Here is a 21,261-nt window from a genome sequence, read left to right on the forward strand (position 1 = left end):
TGGTTGCTGTTGTTATGTAGGTATCAACAATTAAGTGATGATTGAAATAAACAGATGGTTATTATGCAAATCAGGACACAATTTGCTTAATTCTGTGAAGTAGCTAACGTTAAATTTCAAAATAGGATTTTCAAACATGTGACACATAATTGAAAAATTGAGAATCAATAGATTACCAATCAATAGTAAATCAATAGATACCTTCTGAGAGAGCTTCAGACGCTTCAGACAAACTTTTGGAATAACATGAGCAGCACAAATATTCCATCATCAGAAGTGTTACATTTATTGGCAAACCAGGAGAGCAATTCTGGGCAAAGTAGAGCCAAATGTTACATAAATACATATCATATAACTTTGTTATATATTACTATCAATATCATACATACATACATATAACATTATATATATAGTCAGTAAATATAACAGACTGGGACATATTACTGCACAAAAAGAAAAGTACTGGCAAACGAAAAGTACTGGAGTTCACAAAAAGCATTTAGCAGTTCAAAATGTTCAATTTCCAGATAAAACCAAGCAGTATAACCAAATGATATAATGTTATCACTGGTACACTCAAGTATAACACTTCTGCATGAGATTTGTTTGTGACTGACTAAGGGACTTACATCATGCTCCAGAACGTGGTGCCGTGGTGTACATAGTTAGCACACTCACAATTGTCCTTTACTACATGTCACTACGTTGTGCACTTACTAGGTAGTGCACTTGTAGATGTTACTAGATTGGATACTGCTACATGATACTTGGTTAGGCTCTTGTACGTTATTAGGTTGGGTACTGGTATAGGTTACTTGGACACTGGTACATGTTACTAGCTTGGACACGGGTACAAGTTATTAGTTTGGGCACTGGAGTATGTTACTTTTTTGGACTCTGGTAATGTTATATGTTACTAGGTTGGGCACTGGTACATGTTACTAGCTTGGACTCTGGTACATGTTACTAGGTCGGGCACTGGTTGGTACATGTTACTAGGTTGGACACTGGTACATGTTGGTTGGGCACTAGTTCATGTTACTAGTTTGGACTCTGGTACATGTTACTAGGTTGGGCACTGGTACATGTTATTAGGTTGGGCACTGGTAACGTTACATGTTACTGGGTTGGGCACTGGTTGGTACATGTTACTAGGTTGGACACTGGTAACCTTACATGTTGGTTGGGCACTGGTACATGTTACTAGGTTGGACACTGGTTGGTACATGTTACTAGATTGAACACTGGTACATGTACAGTACTTAGTTGTATTCTGGTTCATATATTTACTAAATTGTATTTTGGTTCATGTTACTAAGTTCCACTCTGATACATGTTACTAGGTTGGACACCATTTCCTGTTGGATACTGGTACATGTTACTGCTTTAAACACTGGTTCGAGTTTCTTGGCTCAAACTGTGCACTGGAACATGTAAGTGCATTTTCTTGTGACTTAAAGACTCCTTAGTGAATTACTCTGTCTTCCCCATTGGCACTTGGTTCTTGTCTTGAGTCTGGCTACATGACATGGGGCCATGGCAAGACATTTGGGAAGACTCATGGCAAGATGTCTTGTGGCAGGCCAGGGTCTCCTTGCTTGCCTTGGGTTTGTCTGGGATGGACCAGGAGAGCGGAGTCAGACCCAGCAGCATGATGTGGCGATCGTACGCCTTGTTGTGGCGGAACTGCTCATCTGTTCCATGGAGACGGTCCAGAACCCCCATCACACCATAGCACTGGTTAAACCTGAGGAACAACATCACACCATAGCACTGGTTAAACCTGTGGAACAACATCACACTGTAGCACTGGTTAAACCTGTGGAACAACATCACGCCATAGCACTGTGTTTGCTTTTACACAAGTTTGACAGTACTGGAAATAACCAAACCTACTTGGCATGGTGGAAGTCATGTGCCTCTGGGGATGGCAGCAGGGGGAAGTGGTAGCCGCTGTGTGAAATGGACGTGGTGGTGAGAGCCAGGCAGAACCACAGCCAGACGGTCGCCACATGGGACCCCATCAGGATAGGACCTAGAACCAAGTACATGTACAACAAACAGGGTACAGCAAAAAGGCATAAAAGTATGATACAGCAAACTGGCTACATGAAAAGGAGCAACAAACAGTACAGCAAAATGTAGCACTCAGGTGAGCAAAGGCTTAGGTCAGTACAGGTGAGGATGTGGTGAGAAAGGTCTATGATCTGTTCTTACCTGCAGCTACAGGAAGTAGGTTGGACAGGATGTGCTCTACAGGATGGGAGTACACAGCCACAATCCCAATGGGCGCCGTCCACTCATGGTGCTTCTTGTGAATTCTCTTGTACAGAGCAGGCTGGTGCAGCAGCCTGGGGGACCAACATGTCACAGGTTTAATCATATTCAGTACATACATGTATTTACCAGTTGGTGAGGAGCAGCTGGATTGATCTGTAAAAGTGTATGGTAGGAGGTAGATGTTACCTTTAAGTTGAATGAGAAGTAGGCCTGACCTGTGACCAGTATAGTAAGAAGTGGATGCTACCTGTTTGTCAAGAGTGGACTTCTAAGGGAGTGTAAGTAGTAGAGTGGGAGGAGGATGGCATCTAAAATGAGGTGTGAGTCTGACCTGTGAGAATAGTAGAACATGACTTCCTCCACCAGCACAAAGACAATCAGCTCCACCACGACCCAGTGAAACCATGGGAGCTCCCGCCCACAAGGCATTCCACGCCAGTGGAAGATGGGCGGTGCAGCAAGGAAGACAAGTGGGCCAGTCACAATAAACTGGTTAAACAGAACCAACTTAATGGTTTTCCACAGCCTTACAGGGTCCACCTGCAAAGAAAATACCTTTATGTAATTTGGATTTTACTAAAACTTCTCACATGCAAAGTGGACAAGACGGTGGAAACTATCACCTTACTGTCACTATAGAAAAGCCAGTGAAATAAACTAAAACAGCTCACCGGAACATTCTTTTCCTCCTGTATTTTGTATCTGAGCAGGGCGGCAGGTTGGCCAGTCACATCCACCACCAGAAGGGAACCATTTACTAACCAGAACACCAACGAAGGAACCAACAATGTACCTGCAACAGAAGAAACAACCTCTTAATCAGAACCTAACAATTAACCCAACTAATAACAGTAACCTGTTAACCTTAAACCTTAACCTGAAAGCAGAAAAACAACTTTTTTTCTGAATCTTTTTTGTGCTAGGCCTGACTCTATATATACTATGCACTCTGGGTATCCATGGATCATTCACCTGAGATGTGTAACTGGCTACTTCCACTCACCAAGAGTTCCCAGCAAATGTTCATCTTCACCAAACAAGTCATACACCAGACCCCACTGGTGCTGCCAGAAGCTGTCAGATGCCTTCCACAGCCCCTGCACATGCCTGTAAAACAAACATGTAACGCGTTATACTTAATTAGATCTGCACCTTCCACAACCCTATACATCATGCCTGTAAAACAAAGACATGTTAGATCTGCACCATCCACAGATTTTGCGGGTACATGTAATTTCCAGGCTTACAAGGTGGTGCTAGATTTATCACCTTATCATGTGTGGTTGCCATGGTTACCAGGTCGTTGTCTGTAGTAGCTAGAGTTACCTGGTAACACTTTATTGTGTGTGGTTGTCAATTTTGGTTAGCAGTTGATAGTGTGGTTGCCATGGTTACCAGGTGATTGTGTGTGGTCAGCATAGCTACCAGGTGAGTGTGCAGTTGCCATGCTTACCAGGTGATAGTGTTCCTTGCTGCCACCAGACACAGCAATGCTGACCCCAACACAAATACACACTTCTTCAGTGAACCGAGAACAGATCCCCCATCCTTGGGCACCTGAGCGACATCAAAGACAGAAATTAGAACTTTTCTTTTTCATTATATGATTATCATTACAATTTTAAATGTGTATTAACATTTTGACAGTAACAAACATCACTACAGAAAGTCTTGGGGGAAGTTCTTGTCAAAGTTTTAATGCCTACATGTAACGTTACATGTACAAATGTATGTGAAATTAGATTCCTACTCCTAGGCGTGCAAAATTTTTCTTTAACCTACCAGCAGTTGAAATTTCAGGTTGTACAAATTACTTCTAATTCTAGGCTGTTTCATAGGCGTGATGTCGCTACTGAGTAACTAATAGAAACTGTTATATCTTACGTTCTATTTTCAAATCTCCTCCCTGCTTTGTTTTCTAATGGTATTTTTTTTATACAATACTAAGCAATACCCCTCGCGGGGTCTAATGCTTAGGGAAGTGGTCGTTCCCCAGCGTGACCGGTGGTGGTGGTGGCGGTGGTATGGCCCACAAATTATGTCACGTTCTTTAATTTGTATCCAGACTCTAGTTTCGAGATCTAGATTTAACAGTCATTTCACAATTCACGTTGAAAGTCTACGCTAAGGGAATCTTAAGCTCACAATTTTGAAACGTGTGATATGCACGGGCACAATATACACACTATATATTGCATATTGATCAGTAACTGATCGATCTCTCTATACAAACCTGCTCTCGCCGAGTTTCCTCCGGCTTGGTCTGCATTCTCGGTGCAAGATGGCTGCTATCAAGCGGCAGAGAAGGGCTCCACCGTCACGGTACAGTCACGCGCCCGTGCGCCTGATTTCCCGAAGAAGATTAGTGATGTTAATGACGATCACGCGCCTGCAGAATTTGTTGTTGTGGCGGCCCGTCAGCTTTGTTGTTGTATTTCTCCCTGCGTAGGCTGGTGACCTTTCTGGTGACCTTTACGTCATCCCTGGCTAACGTAATAAACATGATGAAACAATTCAATACGCACGTTGTTTAACTGTCATAAAGGCAGTAGTAGTGCAAACAGTTTTGTTTAAAATCTCAAAGATGTTATTTTAAGACACTATTGAAGAGTTTAGGCGAAAAATGGCGATGAATCCGACGATTGTTATTAACGTTTGTGTGCGTTAGCGGTCTGTTCCATTTGAGTTACAGGGGAGATAACCAGGTTATGCTACATTCGCACACACTCGGGCATCTCAGGCATCTTTATATTAGTGAGTGCACAGGATTTTTAACGTCCTCGTGATTAACCCGAAGATTGCATCGCAATATTGGGCCCCATAAGCCCCAGAGGAAGTACCACCCATGTAGAAATTTACATTCATTTAGATACAAGTACTCAGTGTCTTTCTTCAGTTCTCCCCTGGATCGCCAGGGGGCGTTTTTACTGCAGTATCTCAACTGCCTTACTGCTGCAGCAGCTTCGTGAGCAAAGCCATCAAAGCTGTTGTTTAATAGGGCTTCATGGGTTGTTTTAGCAGAGAGCGATTTGCTCTAACTTGAAGTCCGACGTTGTGCCGTTAATGATTTCGTAGTGGCATGGAGGGTGCGATTTTTTACCTCCACGGTAGTGGCCTCGTTCCATTAATAGTTCTTCCATGGTTCTTCTAACAGCATCTAAAGACTTTGTTCCTTACTATCTGTCTCCAGTATCAGATGTAGACATCTCAACCGTGTGAAGTGAGCGCGGGGCCAATTGGATTACTTCCTTCTGAACCAACCACCGTTACTTCAGATTGCGGGTTTGCCCCAGTTTTGCCACGTTCATAAATCACAGGAGCTCCGGAGATAAAATACCTGGATCAAACATACCAGTACAGGCTATAAATCAATAACTTGGTTGGTTCTATTTCATGTCATAGATTAAACGGAGATAGTTCATGTTAGAAAAGTTCAATTGGTATCAACATGTACGTGGATTGCAATTTAATCTCATTTTAAAAATCAGAGATTTCAGCCTTCCGGGAAGTGTTAAGAATTTCCGTGAATGTATTTGAAGTACTGTAGAGGGGATTGCATGATCTAGTGTCATACCACTGAATTCCCACACCGCCTTTTGAGCTCCTGTCATGTAGCCTACCATTCTCCCGTTATGCCGCCTGATGCAATATTTGGAGCCCAAACACTGACAAACTCCCCCTTAACCGGTACCAGCGCCACCCAAAACTAGTACTACTCTATTTTACCTTGAGTTGATGAACGGAGACATTTGTCCTCTGCTGGAGTGGCCCGTTGGGGACGGAAAATGTCGTAAACTCATGACTGTGCCATTCATCTAAATATCACGCAGTGGATTGGAGCTTTTCCAAGACGCAACAACTTGAGTCTCTCACGATCTCTTGCGAAAACGTTTAATATAAATGCGATTGATGTTGGCAATTCCTTGATCTGATGCCTGTGTGGGCCATTTGCCAAACTATCTAGATGTGTGCTGTGAGTACCAAAGAACTAGGACGATATCCCCCAAAATGGTGTAGATGCCTGAAATATACATCAGAAGTAGAAGTAACAGACTGCGTAGGAGCTATTTATGCAGACATCAGCGCTGCAACTGAGAATATTTCTCAGCGAAAGCCAGACTTCCTCCGGGCACGTCTCACACAAAATACGCCTCCACCCCCACCCCCACACACACCTCACACAAACGCGCGCCTTCATCCCAAAAATACACCTACGTCGATATCATGCCAAAAACACTTATTCATCCCAAAATATTTGTTCCCTATTCCGTGAAAGATAAATCTCTTTCGCTCAGTAAATCGTATCCGTTGTTACGGCCTGAAATTGAATAGGGTGAAAAATTAAGCCTTTTTATCGCCCAAAAGGACGGTACTGCGGAGACGGATTAAGTTCCGGATCTAGGCGCTTTAGTCTGATTTATAGCTAAACGTGACTACCGGTTAGTTTTAGACGCCGTGCCCAATCCTCGGGACTAGCAGCGGGAAACTGCTGTGGGAGAAGGTGAAGGTGATGCTATATGGGTCCGTGGAGTGTCAAGGATGACGTAGTATAGTGGCTTTCTGGCCATTGCTATTTGAAATGATGCCATATCACAGAACGGCGCAATTTAAGTATATTAGCACACTTCCACAACATCGCTATGTTTTGTGGCGTAGAGGATTAGGGTTTTAGGATCGATTAGGCTTTTTGAACCGGGTTCGATTCCGAACTTGTGCTCTTTAAAAATTTCTTGACATATTTTCTATTTGTTACGATGCTGGTGTATATTTGCCGTAACATTTTTTATACCTTTGTGCCCCTAACAAAAATCATGATACCTTCTGATTTGATATTGACCATTTACGAGACGGAAACACACAGAGGCTGCAGCAGCATTGGCAGGAGAACTAAAGAACGTGAGGGTTGAACTAGCTATGCGATATAAGTGCACTCGGTAATATAAATGGGTGTCTAACTCTGACATGAACATCAAAGCAGCTAGTCAGGCACAGTAAGTCCTCTAAGTTTAAGTGTGACCTTGCTGCATGGTAATGGATTACAATTTTCAATCCACCCGGCATTCAGTTTCCAAGCGGGAACATTGCCGTTTCATTGCGCCGTACATCATAAATGTTCGTCCATATTTCCGGCACATTTACGAAAAATCATCCAAAACACTTCCCAAAAGTCTCCAAGTTCTTTTTTACAGTTGTGCATTCTATTAAAGAAATCACCATCATAAAGAAAAATAATAACATTGTTACAATTAATGTGAATTGCAAGACAAGACTATTCATTTGCAGTATACGTGATGAACAGACACGAGTACTTTTTCTGGACCTGAGAACATGTACACCTCAGAAGTAGAACCAAGTCCTGGCGACATGACTGTTGTAGAATGTAAGTTTATCTTGGGTTAGTGCCAGGAGAAGGTAGGTGGAGGGTACAAAGGCGCAGAGTGGTGAAATTCTTCTAATGACATTTTGCACATATTCATCCGACTAAAGGTTTGGCACAAATGTCATGGGATTATCTTGGGGAACAGTTAAGACGTTATCTAAGGACAGACCCAGCGAGAAATAAAAAGCCATGGCCTTATGTCTCGCTTGGGACGAAGAGAAGTACGTAAGTACAAATGTCACGATGCTCTCTACATGAAAGTCGTTAAAGTGGATAAATGAGAAAGAAGCACAGCCTGTTATTCAACATGGGGGATTACTGGGTAATGGACATGAGACATGCCAGCGGAGAGTTTCGCTAAAGCTGTACTTTAACTGAGGCTCGTCTTTCCAGGAGCCTGTTCTATCCGTTGGCCATTAGTTTCAGCGGCCGGACAACGTTGGATGGATCTGATTTAAGGTGGATAACCCTTAACCCGCCCGGAAAGATCAGGGCAATACGATCAATATCCATCAGTTATAACACCTAAGATATGGTGAGAGTGGCCCTGAAGGGGTTTCATTCAGTTCACGTGTGCTGTAGAGACAGTTTGATGTCGGTAAATTCCATCTGCTCTCCTACGGAATACACCGTAGTGGGGGTGACCTTTGTATAGTCTGTATGCACGTGTGTTGTGTCGGTGACCTTAGTCCGGATGTGTTGTGTTGGTGACCTTAGTCCGGATGTGTTGTGTCACTGACCTTAGTCCGGATGCGTTGTGTTGGTGACCTTAGCCCGGATGTGTTGTGTCGGTGACAGTCCGGAATGTTGTGTCAGTGAACTTAGTCCGGATGTGTTGTGTCGGTGACCTTTGTCCGGATGTGTTGTGTTGGTAACCTTAGTCCGGATGTGTTGTGTCGGTGACCTTAGTCCGGGTATGTTGTGTCGGTGACCTTAGTCCAGATGTGTTGTGTTGGTAACCTTGTTGTGTTGGTAACCTTAGTCCAGATGTGTTGTGTTGGTAACCTTGTTGTGTTGGTAACCTTAGTCCGGATGTGTTGTGTCGGTGACCTTGGTCTGGATGTGTTGTGTTGGTAACCTTAGTCCGGATGTGTTGTGTCACTGACCTTAGTCCAGATGTGTTGTGTTGGTAACCTTGTTGTATTGGTAACCTTAGTCCGGATGTGTTGTGTCGGTGACCTTAGTCCGGATGTGTTGTGTCACTGACCTTAGTCCGGATGTGTTGTGTCGGTAACCTTAGTCCGGATGTGTTGTGTCGGTGACCTTAGTCCGGATGTGTTGTGTCGATGACCTTGGTCCGGATGTGCTGTGTCGGTGTGATATTTCTGCTGCCACTGACCTGAACATTAATACGCTATTCCTCGCAACTCGGGCAGAGGTCTTTGGAGCTGACATTCATGTGTGACGTCACGTGGTATTTTCCCCGGAGTGGGACGCCACAGGGTGCGCACTACCGTGAAATGAGATTCCCGCCATCCATGGGGGCTTCCTGATAATTACGGAGAAAATGAGTTGGGTTTTATGGCTGAGCAAGATTTTATTGTAAGTATAGTGACTCATATTTCACCAGAAGTATTACTTTACTTTAAAGTGGTATTTAGTGATGCTTTACCAGTTAAACCATTTAGTATGTACATTTAACTTGTATAGACAAAAATAAGAAACAGCCACAATTCGATTTTAGTGTCCATGGCCCCGAACCTGATGCTTTGGCGTGTATCACGGTGGGCTAATCAACTGTCGCCATACAGAACACCTCCCGGAAGCCTAGTTGAGCTGGGCGGCGGGGAGATTATACTACAGCCCCGACAAGAGCCCTCCCAAGCCGCGATAGACTGGACACTAGGCTATTGAGAATTGAAATGATCCGTTCTTTCCTTGAGTTTTTGATCAATTTACGTGATGTGGTAGTTTTAAGTGGAACTAGAGAGCTCTGTACTAAAACATACTGACTATTTCTGTTACATGAACCAGAAAAGGCGTTCCTAGTTTGTAAGTGGAGAGTTCTTATGCCGAAAAGGAGGCAATAACTATAAATGAGCCTAACGCAATATGAATTGTACAACGATATGATCGCGATTAGACTAGTTACAGCAATACAATATAAATCTCATATACAATAAAAGTAATTGAAAACCAGGACCATTGGACAGGTATGACGAATGAGCGTAATTTCTGAGCCGTAATAAGTATGGCGAACGTCCGCTGGTATTTGCCTCTCGTTCCCAGGGGTCTCTTCAGGGGTAATGAAATCTGTTGGAATAAAGCAATTCACCTTTTACATGGGAATTTCATTCTGATTTCAGTCGCCGCCTATACCATTTACAGCTATTTATACGCACCTGCTCAATAATAGCAATAGTTCGTACGTTTATCATGTGAACCACAGTCTGCGATAAAATGTTTCAGTTACAATGATCGGAAAACGATTCCCGCTACGTCTTCCGTTGTTAAAACGTACAGCTAAACCAACCAGTTCTGTTTTAGTGGCGGCGAATTCGTAGGCAGTATCGAGCAACGTAACAGCACAGAGCTCAGTAGCAACAAATGTTAACTTCTGCACGCTGCCATACATACTAAATAGGATTTGGATTTTTGTCATGTGTTTGTATTTAATTGTTGTGTATAGTTATTGCATGTATCTTTTGATATGGGCCACAGGGCTGAAATAAAGAGTCTTCTCGTACATATGGAAAGACTAACAACCTCCTGCATCGTAGAGTAGAGTATGGCACAGATACGTCCCTGTACATAGTGGTGACGGATGAGAACATGGTACACTTGCCCGAGATAACACGTCCGTCAGGGGGAAAATGTGTAGCTTTCACGATTGGGTTAACTCGTGTAGTGCGTATTCTTTGAAAATACTCTTTTTCCTTTGAACCTGGTAAGGTCTAAACGTTCCCACTTTCGTCAAGCTCTGTTCAGTTCAGTACAGGTCACCAGTGGTTGGTGTGGTTTTAGGCCTTCTCATCACCTGTCTCCTATGGACAGAGGTAACCGTGTAATCTAACTTGGTCAAAAGTCTGACAAAATGAGGAATGATCAGGAGTGAGAAGAATTTCCCTTGCATTTTATTAATATGCCTCTAAGTTGTTGACTTCTCTTGTTGAGTGCTAAATAGCAGTCCGCAGCCGCCAATAGAAAACGTACAGCTCAGTTGCAACACTTATTTTACCACCACTTGCACCATTACGACAATAGCCTCCACTTGCACCATGGCGACAATAACTACCACTTACACCATCGCGACAATAACCACCACACGACAATAACTCGATCGAGAATATGTTTTCTCCTGTCTCCTCCCAATGGTGCCGGAATTGGTCGCCATGTTCCTGACCCAAAGCCGGTCTGACAGGCCTAAATGGTTGGGAAGAACTGTGCCGAGGGACCATTTGCAGGTGGACCCCTCTTAAATCAGGGCTCCTCGCGTGGGACGGCGTGCACTTACGGGTGACAGGGATCACAGGAAGCGTGAGCCGGTGGGCGGTATACACTAATGCAGGGATAGAGCCTGGCTGAGTTGCGCTGCGAGTCAACCTAGTCAGGCTCGACTTAATCAGTTTCTGAGCGGAGACAGTGTTGGGAAACTAAGAATAACGACGTAAAATCCATTTCAAGGTTAGTTAGCTTCGCCAAGGCTGTTATGATCTCAGGAGCGTGAATTTGATATGTTTGAAAATTGTGGTTTTATTTGTTTGACGACGAACAACGAAACTCCAAAAGTTATGAAATGATTTTATAAGCACGTACGGTGTGGTGTGTGGTTAGATCTTGAGAAAGGAATTGTTACATGTTGTTACTCTGGATACCGACGATGATGCTTTAACACGTCACTGTGACTGCCTGTTATGGTACATCAGCGATTGCCTCAACCCTCCCTTTGGAATAAGGGGAAATAAAACAGTTTCCTCCAGCTCATGATCAGGTCGACTACGATAGGAAAGAGATGAATAAGACCTGACAGACACGTTTCACTGCCCTCATCCCCGGTTTAAAGACAAGCCGCCCGTAATGGGTGTTTTATTCCTCTCCGTCACACGCACGGCGATTCCATGTACAGCCCTGTCCTGCACAGTCTCATCCTCACCGCCCCAACAGCGCCGTTTGAACGGATTCCATGGCTTTTAATTGACCCCCTGCGCCAGATCGGTTCCACGAGTCAGAGGTGAGATGACGGGTGACACCCTCCGTAAGTCTGTGGCGTGTTCGGCCTGGATGTGATGGACGATACGGGAGATTACGTCATTAATCACCGCACGGAAACGCCGGCTAATCTCCCCAATCACGCATAATTTCATCCACCCTAATCCCTCTCGCTGGGCTAATTACCGTCCTACGTTCCGCGGTAATTACTGCAACCATGTCGGATTATACAGTCTGGTTAGACGGAGATACTTGAGATAAAGACGTGATCAACAAACGACTTGCGCGTAGGGAGTTGCCAATAGGCGCGAGGTTGCCTGGGAGTGGTCTGTAACCACGGTTCATGCATATCCCATCAAAGTGCTGAGATCTGATACAACACACCGTCAGAGTGTGCGCATGCAGGGGTGCGCTGGCTGATACAACACCCTATCCGGGCGGTGAAGGGGAGCGGGAGTTGCCGTGACTGTGGCACCCCCCAGAACAGCGCAGCGCACCGGGCACTCGAAGTCAGTATCCCGGGGGTTTCTCCGCAGCGGGCCGTGGTGGTAAAGCACACGCACCACAAAGCTCGGCCTGTAGGTCCGGGGAAGTTTTCTGTGCAGGGATGGCGCGGACGCCGGGCTGGTCTGTCTTTCTCCTGGCCTTCCTGTTGCTTCCGAGAGGTAAGAACTCTCCACTTACATTCACAGAGCGTTACTATCATCTTTGGAGGTGGAAGGATGAATGCCACTGCTGTATGAAGTCTTAATGGTGATAGCTGGTTAAAGATGTCTGACGATAAGGAATTAACTAGTTTGATGTGTAAAGAGGACCTTACGGCACGTATACGTACAGCATTGACGATGACGATTATGAAACAGATCTGAAAAGTCACGCCAGCCGAATGCCGTTATTGCTTCAGTCCACCCCGATATCAGTCCACCTGATTCCTGATATCCGCCCATCCTGATATATCACCCTGATATCAGCCCACCATGATATCAACCCGCCTCGATCGTTGTCAACCCAAGAACCCAAGAATTCCAAAGAGGCATCAAAATATTGTCGTGATTTTGCCGCTTTATACAAAACCGTCCGTGTAAAACGATAGAAAGTGTCAAAAGGATACGATACGAATACTGATCCACAAGACAAAGATCTGCTTGTGTACATTGCTGACCATACGCGACAAAGATGTTGCGTCCGCGATTTATCTAGAACCATACTCCGGCACGGTTCTGGACAGTCCACGCGTATACCAACCGTGCTTTGGGAAAATCTACGTTCTTGGATACGCGGAGACTATCCAGAACCGTGCCTAATCCTAACCCAGACATTGAAATAGATACAATGGAAATGGATACATCATATGCTCCTCACACTTCTTCCTTCCGCTTGTGCAGTAACTTATATATGGCTGTTCAGAAAGAGTGACGAGAGATTGCAGTTATAGTTAGACATGCCTTATTCTATTGCCTCTATGTAATTCAGTTGCTCCTTTATAACAGACCAGCTCTAAAATAACACCAGCCACACCTTTATTGGTGCGCATCTCACAGAAACCCGTGGTAATAGACCGAGAACAACCGCCTGAATTTCCCGGCTCAGGCCGCTGCTAATCACTAGATTCTGCGGTTCGACTGCATTCTCATCTCTATTGACAAAAGGCTTTACGGAAATAGAACCTCGCGGAGGTGAGGAAGCTGTCCTGATAGAAATTCCAAACCCGTTTTATCATGCGTAAAGACAGGTAATCCGTCAAACTTCATGCAGTTGTCGGATGTGAATGTCAGGAATAAAATGGGTTTTACATATGTTAATGACAGTCACTAATGTTGATCTTTTTATGATTTCTTGGCAGAATTTTCTTTCTGTCTTTCTTATGATGTTTTAAAGTTTCATTGAACAACATAAAACGCGATCCCACAAAAATTTTAATCTTTACCCCAACGCAAGGCACGAGTCGGGAATCCGGAAGTGTATGTTTTAAATCATATATTTCTTGCAAACTCATGCCCGAAGGCTAATTGCAAGGTAACACAGAATGAAAAGAAGTATAGAGATATACGTACGCACGCTCTTCAAATACCGCAGGCTGTAACATTATCTTGTTTGACGTCAAACCCGGGGAAGTGTCTACCAGTTCAGATAAATTATCAATTAGCTAGACTTGAGATCCTCAGTACTGATAAATTGTACTGCCAAGTGTGTAGCTGAGTTGCGTTGGAAGACATCTTGTCCTCATCAGGGCCCCGTTATATCCAGAACTATTTTTCATCCAGAACCATGCGTAGGCACGCTCCTGGATAGTTCACGCGTATCCAAAACCGTGCCTGGGGCAAATCTATGCTCATGGATACGCGGAGACTACTAGTATCTAGAAACGTGCCTGATCCTAACATTAACCCATCCAGACGTAGAACTAGATAGTTCTGGATACGATGGACCGGTGCCGTTCGTCGTACGATAGGTTTGCGACATCAACTTCAGGGCATTCTTGTGACAGTCGTGTTTCGGTAGTCTCTTGGCAAACATGTTGCCGTCGACCTTTGATGACGACTATTTCTGTCGCAGTCTAATTAGAAATTGTGCGAGAAAAATATTGGACGAATTTGATGTAAACAGAACAACTGTCGTATCAAGAACCAAGCCTATCTACATATAACTCTATGGCTGAATGGTTTAGGGTCAGGATCAGGCACGGTTCTGGATACTTAACGCGTATCCAAGAACGCAGATTCACCCTAGGCACGGTTCTGGATACGCGTGAATTATCCAAAGTCGTGCCTGAGCAGGGTTCTGGCTAAAGCACGGTTCTGGATATAACAGCAGCTCTTGATACTAATGTGCACAAACTGAACCCGAGCCGAGCCGTATTCAGACCGTCCCAGTCATTCGTTCCTGTGTGTGTGAGTGATGTCCGCCATTCCCTCCGTGATTGGAACGCAGCTCGGATTGAAACAATGAGGTAAAACTAACTACAAGTACATCTCACCGCCAGAAGTGCCCCGGGACCTCATTTCTCGTCTAGTCACTACTTTAAGACGGTGAAAGTGATTGGAACTAATGACGCTCGGGCGAAGGAGGTGATTTGGGGAATTATTTCGACAGGGAATAAAAAGACAAGAGCGAAGTCATCCTTTACATGAACATTTTTCATCTAGACAGTCAACTCCTGCAAATAATTCATTGCAACGTCTTGTAAAGTCCGCATCTCCGTCCGCATATATCAGACGCAGTAACATGTCACGTTTTGACATGTACGCATCGCTGGCAACAGTAAATGGACAATTTTTGTGGGGATTTTAACACTTTATCTTACAAATAGTGACGCATCAGAACCGAAGTAGGGATACACGAAATAAATCTTGCCCGGTACTAACAAACCGGATGAAACATTGCGTTTTGTTCCATTTTAGCTAGTTAGTACCTGACAAATTGTATCTTCGTTTTGCATACGGCTCTGTTGATAAAAATTGACACAAGTAGACACAGAGATCTATTACTGTTACCCCGGCCATTTGTCTCCCCTGGAAGACCCTGTCCCTGACTGTGTTAGGACGCCGGGCGGGGTCGTTTAGAAGTTCCTTTCCCGGATTTTACAACGCACAGATACTGATTATCGGCTGCGCACGTTGGGGTCCTTGTTTAATGCAGAGATTCGGTGTCAGCTTCTTGTTTACTGGTATTTTAAATCTCTGAGTACCATGGGCAATTTACTTCATTATCGTTCGCCCACATCAACTTGTTTCATGTCAATCTTATTTTAATCTCAGAATCAAAATCGGTCTTTTGTTTACTCGGATGTTAATTTCTTTGTACCCTGGGGTAATTTTACTTCATTATCATCAGCCCAAATCAACTTACTGGCGCCCGTATGGAACATGTCTGTCGCGTGATTTAGTTATGGATATGATTATTGGACATGACTGCATACTCGTAACAATCAACGTGCGAGGTTCAACAACCTCGGACGTTTTACAACACATCCATATAGAGTCGCTTGGACATTTGGTGACATTGGGCGAAATCGGAATCTTAAGCTTGGACACACAACCAATTTCTTTTGGAAGAGGCATACAAGACGCCATCCACATCAGGGCCCTACAACCATCCCTCACTGGCAGAGACGGGTGACGCTATAAACCTTCTATTTATCCGATGAGCCACTGCGTGTCGTGGTTTGACTGGATTCGGTCAGTCAAAAATTTGGCTAAGTCCAAATCAGGAACTTGATTTGTCTCCTGATGAGAAACGTCGTGATCTGTGTCGCGGGCGGAGAACAGGAATGTTGACATTTCCCGTAACTAAAATGGCGAACCTGCAGGCGACCCGGCGATCCGCGCACGTGAGCAGGCGGAGATGGAGGTCGGCAAAGATCGCCAGTCTGGACCGAAAAGACACATCATTCAAATACATAAATATAGCACTATATAACTTATAAGGAAGGCTTCTCTGGAAAGAAGGGTGAATATAGCATGTCGGCAGGACTTACTGCGCTTGGGCGAAACCCAGATTTTTTATAGTTTTCCCATGATCAGTGAGTCTGATTTGTTGTAAGGATCAGAGGGTTTGGCCTGATGAATGTTATAAATGATTCGTTTCCGGACAATATAGATACATCGTGGGGCATATAGTCGTTGTGAGATTTTGTGTGGATCTGTTCCACATTTCTCTGCTGCCTTGCTCGATAATTAGACTTGTAATTAAAAAAAATCTATCAAACTCCTCCCGCCGTGGAGAACATGTTGTTGGACAAGCCGGTGGGCGTCAGTGGATTCTCCATGCCAGACACGTCCTTCATCATCACGCCTGTGGACATGAATAGATAGTCCAACTCCTGCCTGTATCAGGTACTACCATCGCCACTTGTATGGCGCCGCTTACGGGATATCTGTGTGCAGTAATTGCACAGTTCTATTCAAGTACAACGTAAGTTCTTTTTTCACCACCACAGTCAATTTTCTCTTTCCATGTTTCGGCTGTTTTCGTCACGGTAAGACGCTAAAAGCAGATAAAATCAGCTCTACTGTCGTTGAGAAAATTGGCAGTGGTTGTGAAAAAATGAATGATTATTGTAGATGACTTTCACCAACCTGATTCGTCGAAGACCCTGGCTTTGGGACTTTGGCGCACTGAACAAAAGCTATCAGTAATGCACCTGTAATGCATAAGACAGGTAATGCACCGTTCGGACATGGAGGATTGATACAGCAGGGGAAATCACCAGGCTTAGGATGGACAGCCATGTATGGAAAGGAGGAGGAAGGGATTATAACAGAGAACTGCCAATTGGTTTATCTACTTGGTCAAAAGCTGTTTCAAGATTAATTTAATTCTGTAATAGAATGAATAGTGTGGAGGGTATTGACCTTCCCGTCCAGAGTTGAACGCCCTGAGCTCTGCAGTCGAAACCGCCTAGTCCATCGTTCCACCCAGAATGCAGATCCGATGATATCCTATGCTATGTTAACACGGCGCCTGACCTCTTCCATTGAACTCTTAAAAAGCGGCCCACCAAAGTCAAAGGGTGTAACGTCTACTAGCATAATTCTGTCAGGTCATATATACCCTGAAAAATGCGGACTCCAGTGCAACGTCCCACATTAAAATGCACTTATGTTATCTAAACCGTGCATACCTGGGGGTGGTGCATCTCTCAAACACACTATTTTCAAACTGGCAGATATATGTATGATTCAGAATCAGAGTTGAATTTGAAACCAAAACTTTGACTGCAGACTTACACACAAACCTGCCGGTTCTCAAGAAACAAAACGTAAAAGACAGGACATGTAAGCAAACTAAAGACGAGGTTAATAATTCAATAAGGCAATGCTATCGTGGTCCCATAAGCGAGTCTAGATTGATAGCCCTCACTGGACCAAATCATCATGAGTAAGGCAATTTGTTCATCTCTGATAGTCATTTGATAATACAGAGCTGTTTGGTAAGCACTGTTGAACTATCGCCTTCCATGGTGATCTGATAGCATCCCCGAAATCCCGCTGGCCGGGTCCTCTGTCGCTCCAGTAATGACACAACCGGGAATGACACCTGAGCCCTATGTACAGAAATCGCGAAAATCGGATAAGGAAATCGGGTACGGAAATAAGATACAGAAAGCCTGAAAGTCAGGATATGGAAATGGATACGGAAATCGCGGAAATCGGATGCGGAAACCGGAGAAAGGCACGGAAACTGGTTCTTTACGAGCGGCCATCCTCGTGTACAATGGAATTAGTGGCATGTTCATCTTATGGTTGAACACGATACTGATGATGGAAATCTCAAAGACATCAATGATAGTAATGACAAAGACGCATTTTAATATCGCAACTTCCCGCTATGTTTTTACTGTTTTGACATACACATACACATCGTACAAAGACACAAACACAAACACAAAACACATGCAGAGAAAGACAGACAGACATAACGGAATAGAAGGAACCTTTTTAGGATTGATTGTGTTACTCCTCGCCAAGTACAGGATGGCGAGTCAATGTGTTCACTGGTGTGGAAAGCCTACTGGCCGAATCACGGTGTTCTCGGCCTTAATGTTAACGTCGCGTGCCAAATACCGAACTGGGGAATGTAGCAAACATGCCAAACTTGAATTTCCTTCTCCAATCTTCTATATCCTACCGCATCACGCACTGTCAATACCCATCTAAATGTCAAAATTAGAAGTAAATGTCGAAATCTTAGATGATGAATCATTTTCTTTCCTGAACGATGCTGACCCATACATAAGAGACAGACTGTGACGCACGTTTAAGGTGTGTGGCGGGTGTTAAAACAGTTGTGGAAAGTTGATGAAAGTTTGCAGGGTCTAAAATGTTAACTCCTTTCCGTTGTCTACAGATTCTCTCCAGGGCCGGCACCAACGAAAGCTGTTGGACAAACTCCTGAAGAATTACAACATCTTGGAGCGTCCGGTTCTAAACGACTCGGACGCTCTCACTGTCAATCTAGGAGTTACCCTGCAACAGATTATAGACGTGGTACGTACCATAACTGATAGGGCGGGTACAGTAGTTGCTGATATCAGTTTAGGAACCATAACGTGTAGGTACCATTATATAGCTGACGCATGTACGGATTCCCAGTCCACATACCTTGCATCTATTCGTGACGGTCGTGCCGTATATCGCAGATTTGAGAAAATGTGTGCAATAGTTTCTTCTTAAACATACGACGTATGGTGATTTTCGTCGCAGAGCAAAATTCTTCTTCAGTACATCGTACGATGTATGTCGCCGGGGCTTAACTATTGATTACCTATATCGGTGTCGGGACCTTTCCGGATTGGGGTACGTTTGAAATGACGCGTGATTCCAAATGGACGGCACGTTGGTCAACAGGGAGGCATCATGGGACAAACGGGTCAATATGTTACCTCCCGTCTGCAGCGGTCAATCTTTCCACTTAGTTCTGGCACAGACGGGCAGGTAGCAGGCAAACACGCACAACAGTCATACTTAGGGCTCAACTGCAAAAAGGGCCCCCACCTGGTAGTTAACGGGTTTTGCTTTTGTACTATCGGACGTGGTCCCGTGTGACCCCAGTGGCTGTCGGGGTTGTTTTTTTTGGGGGGGGGGGGCGACAAAAATACGCCGAAACCTAATCGTGATAGCCACAACAGTTCCTCTCCCGGTGCCCGGTTGTCCATCAACTACACCGGACGTCATTTCCAGTGATCACCAGAACGCCTACAGTTTTTTTATGTAAACAAGGTCCTCATTATGACCACGACAGCCGGTGTCCTCCCGACTTAGGAGCCCGGCCGGGGCTGCACCCCGTGCGGACACCGGTGTTATTGTACCCTGAGCATCATGGAGTGTAGAACAAGCCAGGAAGTCAGACTAGTCAGGAATGCACAGTGCGTTTGACAACGGGGCCAAGATCATAGCTTAAACTTTCGTCTGACTGATGCTTTTGTTACCTCAGGGTACGGAAGAATTGTTGTGGGTAGCTGAGCTGTTGTTTTGTACATCTGTTTTTAGAAGTAGGTTGACAGCACGTGGGTGGGAGGAGGTTTAACAGGCAAAATGACGGGAGGTGAAAATGTTAGACACCGACAATGACGTAAACGTGAAGGCTTCTGACAGAAAGGATTAGAGGTCGGTATATGGGGGAATTCAGGAAGCCGGGGATGACATACTTCCTTGAAGCCAGAAATCTTAGTTTTACTTGGAATCATGGGTGTGCTGTTCTTTTCAGGATGAGAAAAATCAGATCCTGACAACAAACATCTGGGTGAGAATGGTAAGTAAAGCATAACTCATTTTCATGTATGGATAGATGTAGGGATAGAATGATGTATAAATGGATAGATGGAGGGATGAATGAATGGAGGGATGGATGGATGACTAAATGAATGAAAGATCTACATGTCAATATAGACATATAATCATATTCACATGTCGTCAACACCAATACGAAGGTACTTTATGACGTAAAATCGTTTAGGTGGGGTCGTAGCCTTGTGAACTGTTGCTTCATGTCAACAATTAGTTCGTATCAACTCAGAAATGATATTTGCTGTCATTATATCACAGAGCAGCGCTGATTTGGCAAGCTGTTGAAGAGTTGTCACATTTACACATTTTCTCCAACACAGTCACACATTCACGGCTCAAAGACGCCTGTACCTTATCTAATTTCCGTACTGTAATACAATAACTTTGCGTTATTAACTTTTTGACTCCTGTGTAAAATCAATAATGAAGCCAAGCGGGGCTTACTTTATTTTGCATGTAATCCGGGAGCCGACCCGAGGAAATCTAAGTATAATTGGGCCTGAAGTGGTGTAATCGGAAACGCAATCACCAGGAAACACGCTCAGCCTTTGTTTGACACCCGACGATGAATGATTTATGACGCGCAGGTGATACGCTGCTCAGACTGCATTGACGTTTGTCTGAACTTACAACAAAGGCCCTGTTCAGACGAAAGCGCTGGAACCGTGATTCGGGTAAATCGCACACCTCACATCTGGTCCACGTGCCACAAGTTCCAGCGATATTATGGCCGAGCACGATTCGCCTAAACTACAATCATTTTTGTTTGGTGGAAAGACGCAAGGTTGCGTTGTATCAATGTCACAGGCCAACTACCTGCTTGCTGGTGCCCCCCTCCCAGTGTACTTCGGCCCAACGTGGTCCCAACAGAGGCGGCGAAGCTCGTCCTAGAAATGGGCACATTATTAGGCCGCCTGCGCCGGCACCTAACCTGTTGTTCTCACACTGATGTACCTGTCCTATTGCTCGCACTACCTGTCCTGCTGTTTTCACACAGATATGGACGGATGAATATCTATCATGGAACGAGTCAGAGTTTGGTGGTTTGAATCAGATCCGGCTGGACCCTAAGAGAATCTGGGTTCCAGACATCCTCATGTACAACAGGTTTGTATAGACGTCTCCACGCCATAACTTGCAGTAATTTCCACTCTGTACGGTGGA

The 21,261-nt window shown here is 44.5% G+C and overlaps 2 protein-coding genes across 2 annotated transcripts in view; one reads left to right on the forward strand and one right to left on the reverse strand.

The window, feature by feature from the left end:
* Positions 1-262: 262 nt before the first annotated feature.
* LOC109476819 (fatty acid hydroxylase domain-containing protein 2-like) lies at positions 263-4,764 on the reverse strand. The gene is made up of 8 exons (XM_019777841.1): positions 4,514-4,764; positions 3,734-3,837; positions 3,284-3,387; positions 2,952-3,073; positions 2,612-2,820; positions 2,218-2,351; positions 1,897-2,035; positions 263-1,747 (listed from the first exon to the last, which is right to left on the reverse strand). Exons 1-8 carry the CDS (start codon positions 4,547-4,549, stop codon positions 1,474-1,476), a joined length of 1,122 nt encoding a protein of 373 aa, XP_019633400.1. The 5' UTR covers positions 4,550-4,764; the 3' UTR covers positions 263-1,473.
* Positions 4,765-12,149: 7,385 nt separating this feature from the next.
* LOC109475824 (neuronal acetylcholine receptor subunit alpha-7-like) overlaps positions 12,150-21,261 on the forward strand; it is a 16,252-nt gene continuing 7,140 nt past the window's right edge. The window contains exons 1-4 of the mRNA XM_019776614.1: positions 12,150-12,474; positions 18,659-18,798; positions 20,018-20,062; positions 21,095-21,204. Coding sequence (XP_019632173.1) covers positions 12,417-12,474; positions 18,659-18,798; positions 20,018-20,062; positions 21,095-21,204 — 353 coding nt within the window. The 5' untranslated portion in view covers positions 12,150-12,416. The remainder of the gene's footprint in view (positions 12,475-18,658; positions 18,799-20,017; positions 20,063-21,094; positions 21,205-21,261) is intronic.

Source organism: Branchiostoma belcheri, unplaced genomic scaffold, assembly GCF_001625305.1.
Source record: "Branchiostoma belcheri isolate BF01 breed outbred unplaced genomic scaffold, Haploidv18h27 scaffold104, whole genome shotgun sequence".
Classification (NCBI taxonomy): domain Eukaryota; kingdom Metazoa; phylum Chordata; class Leptocardii; order Amphioxiformes; family Branchiostomatidae; genus Branchiostoma; species Branchiostoma belcheri.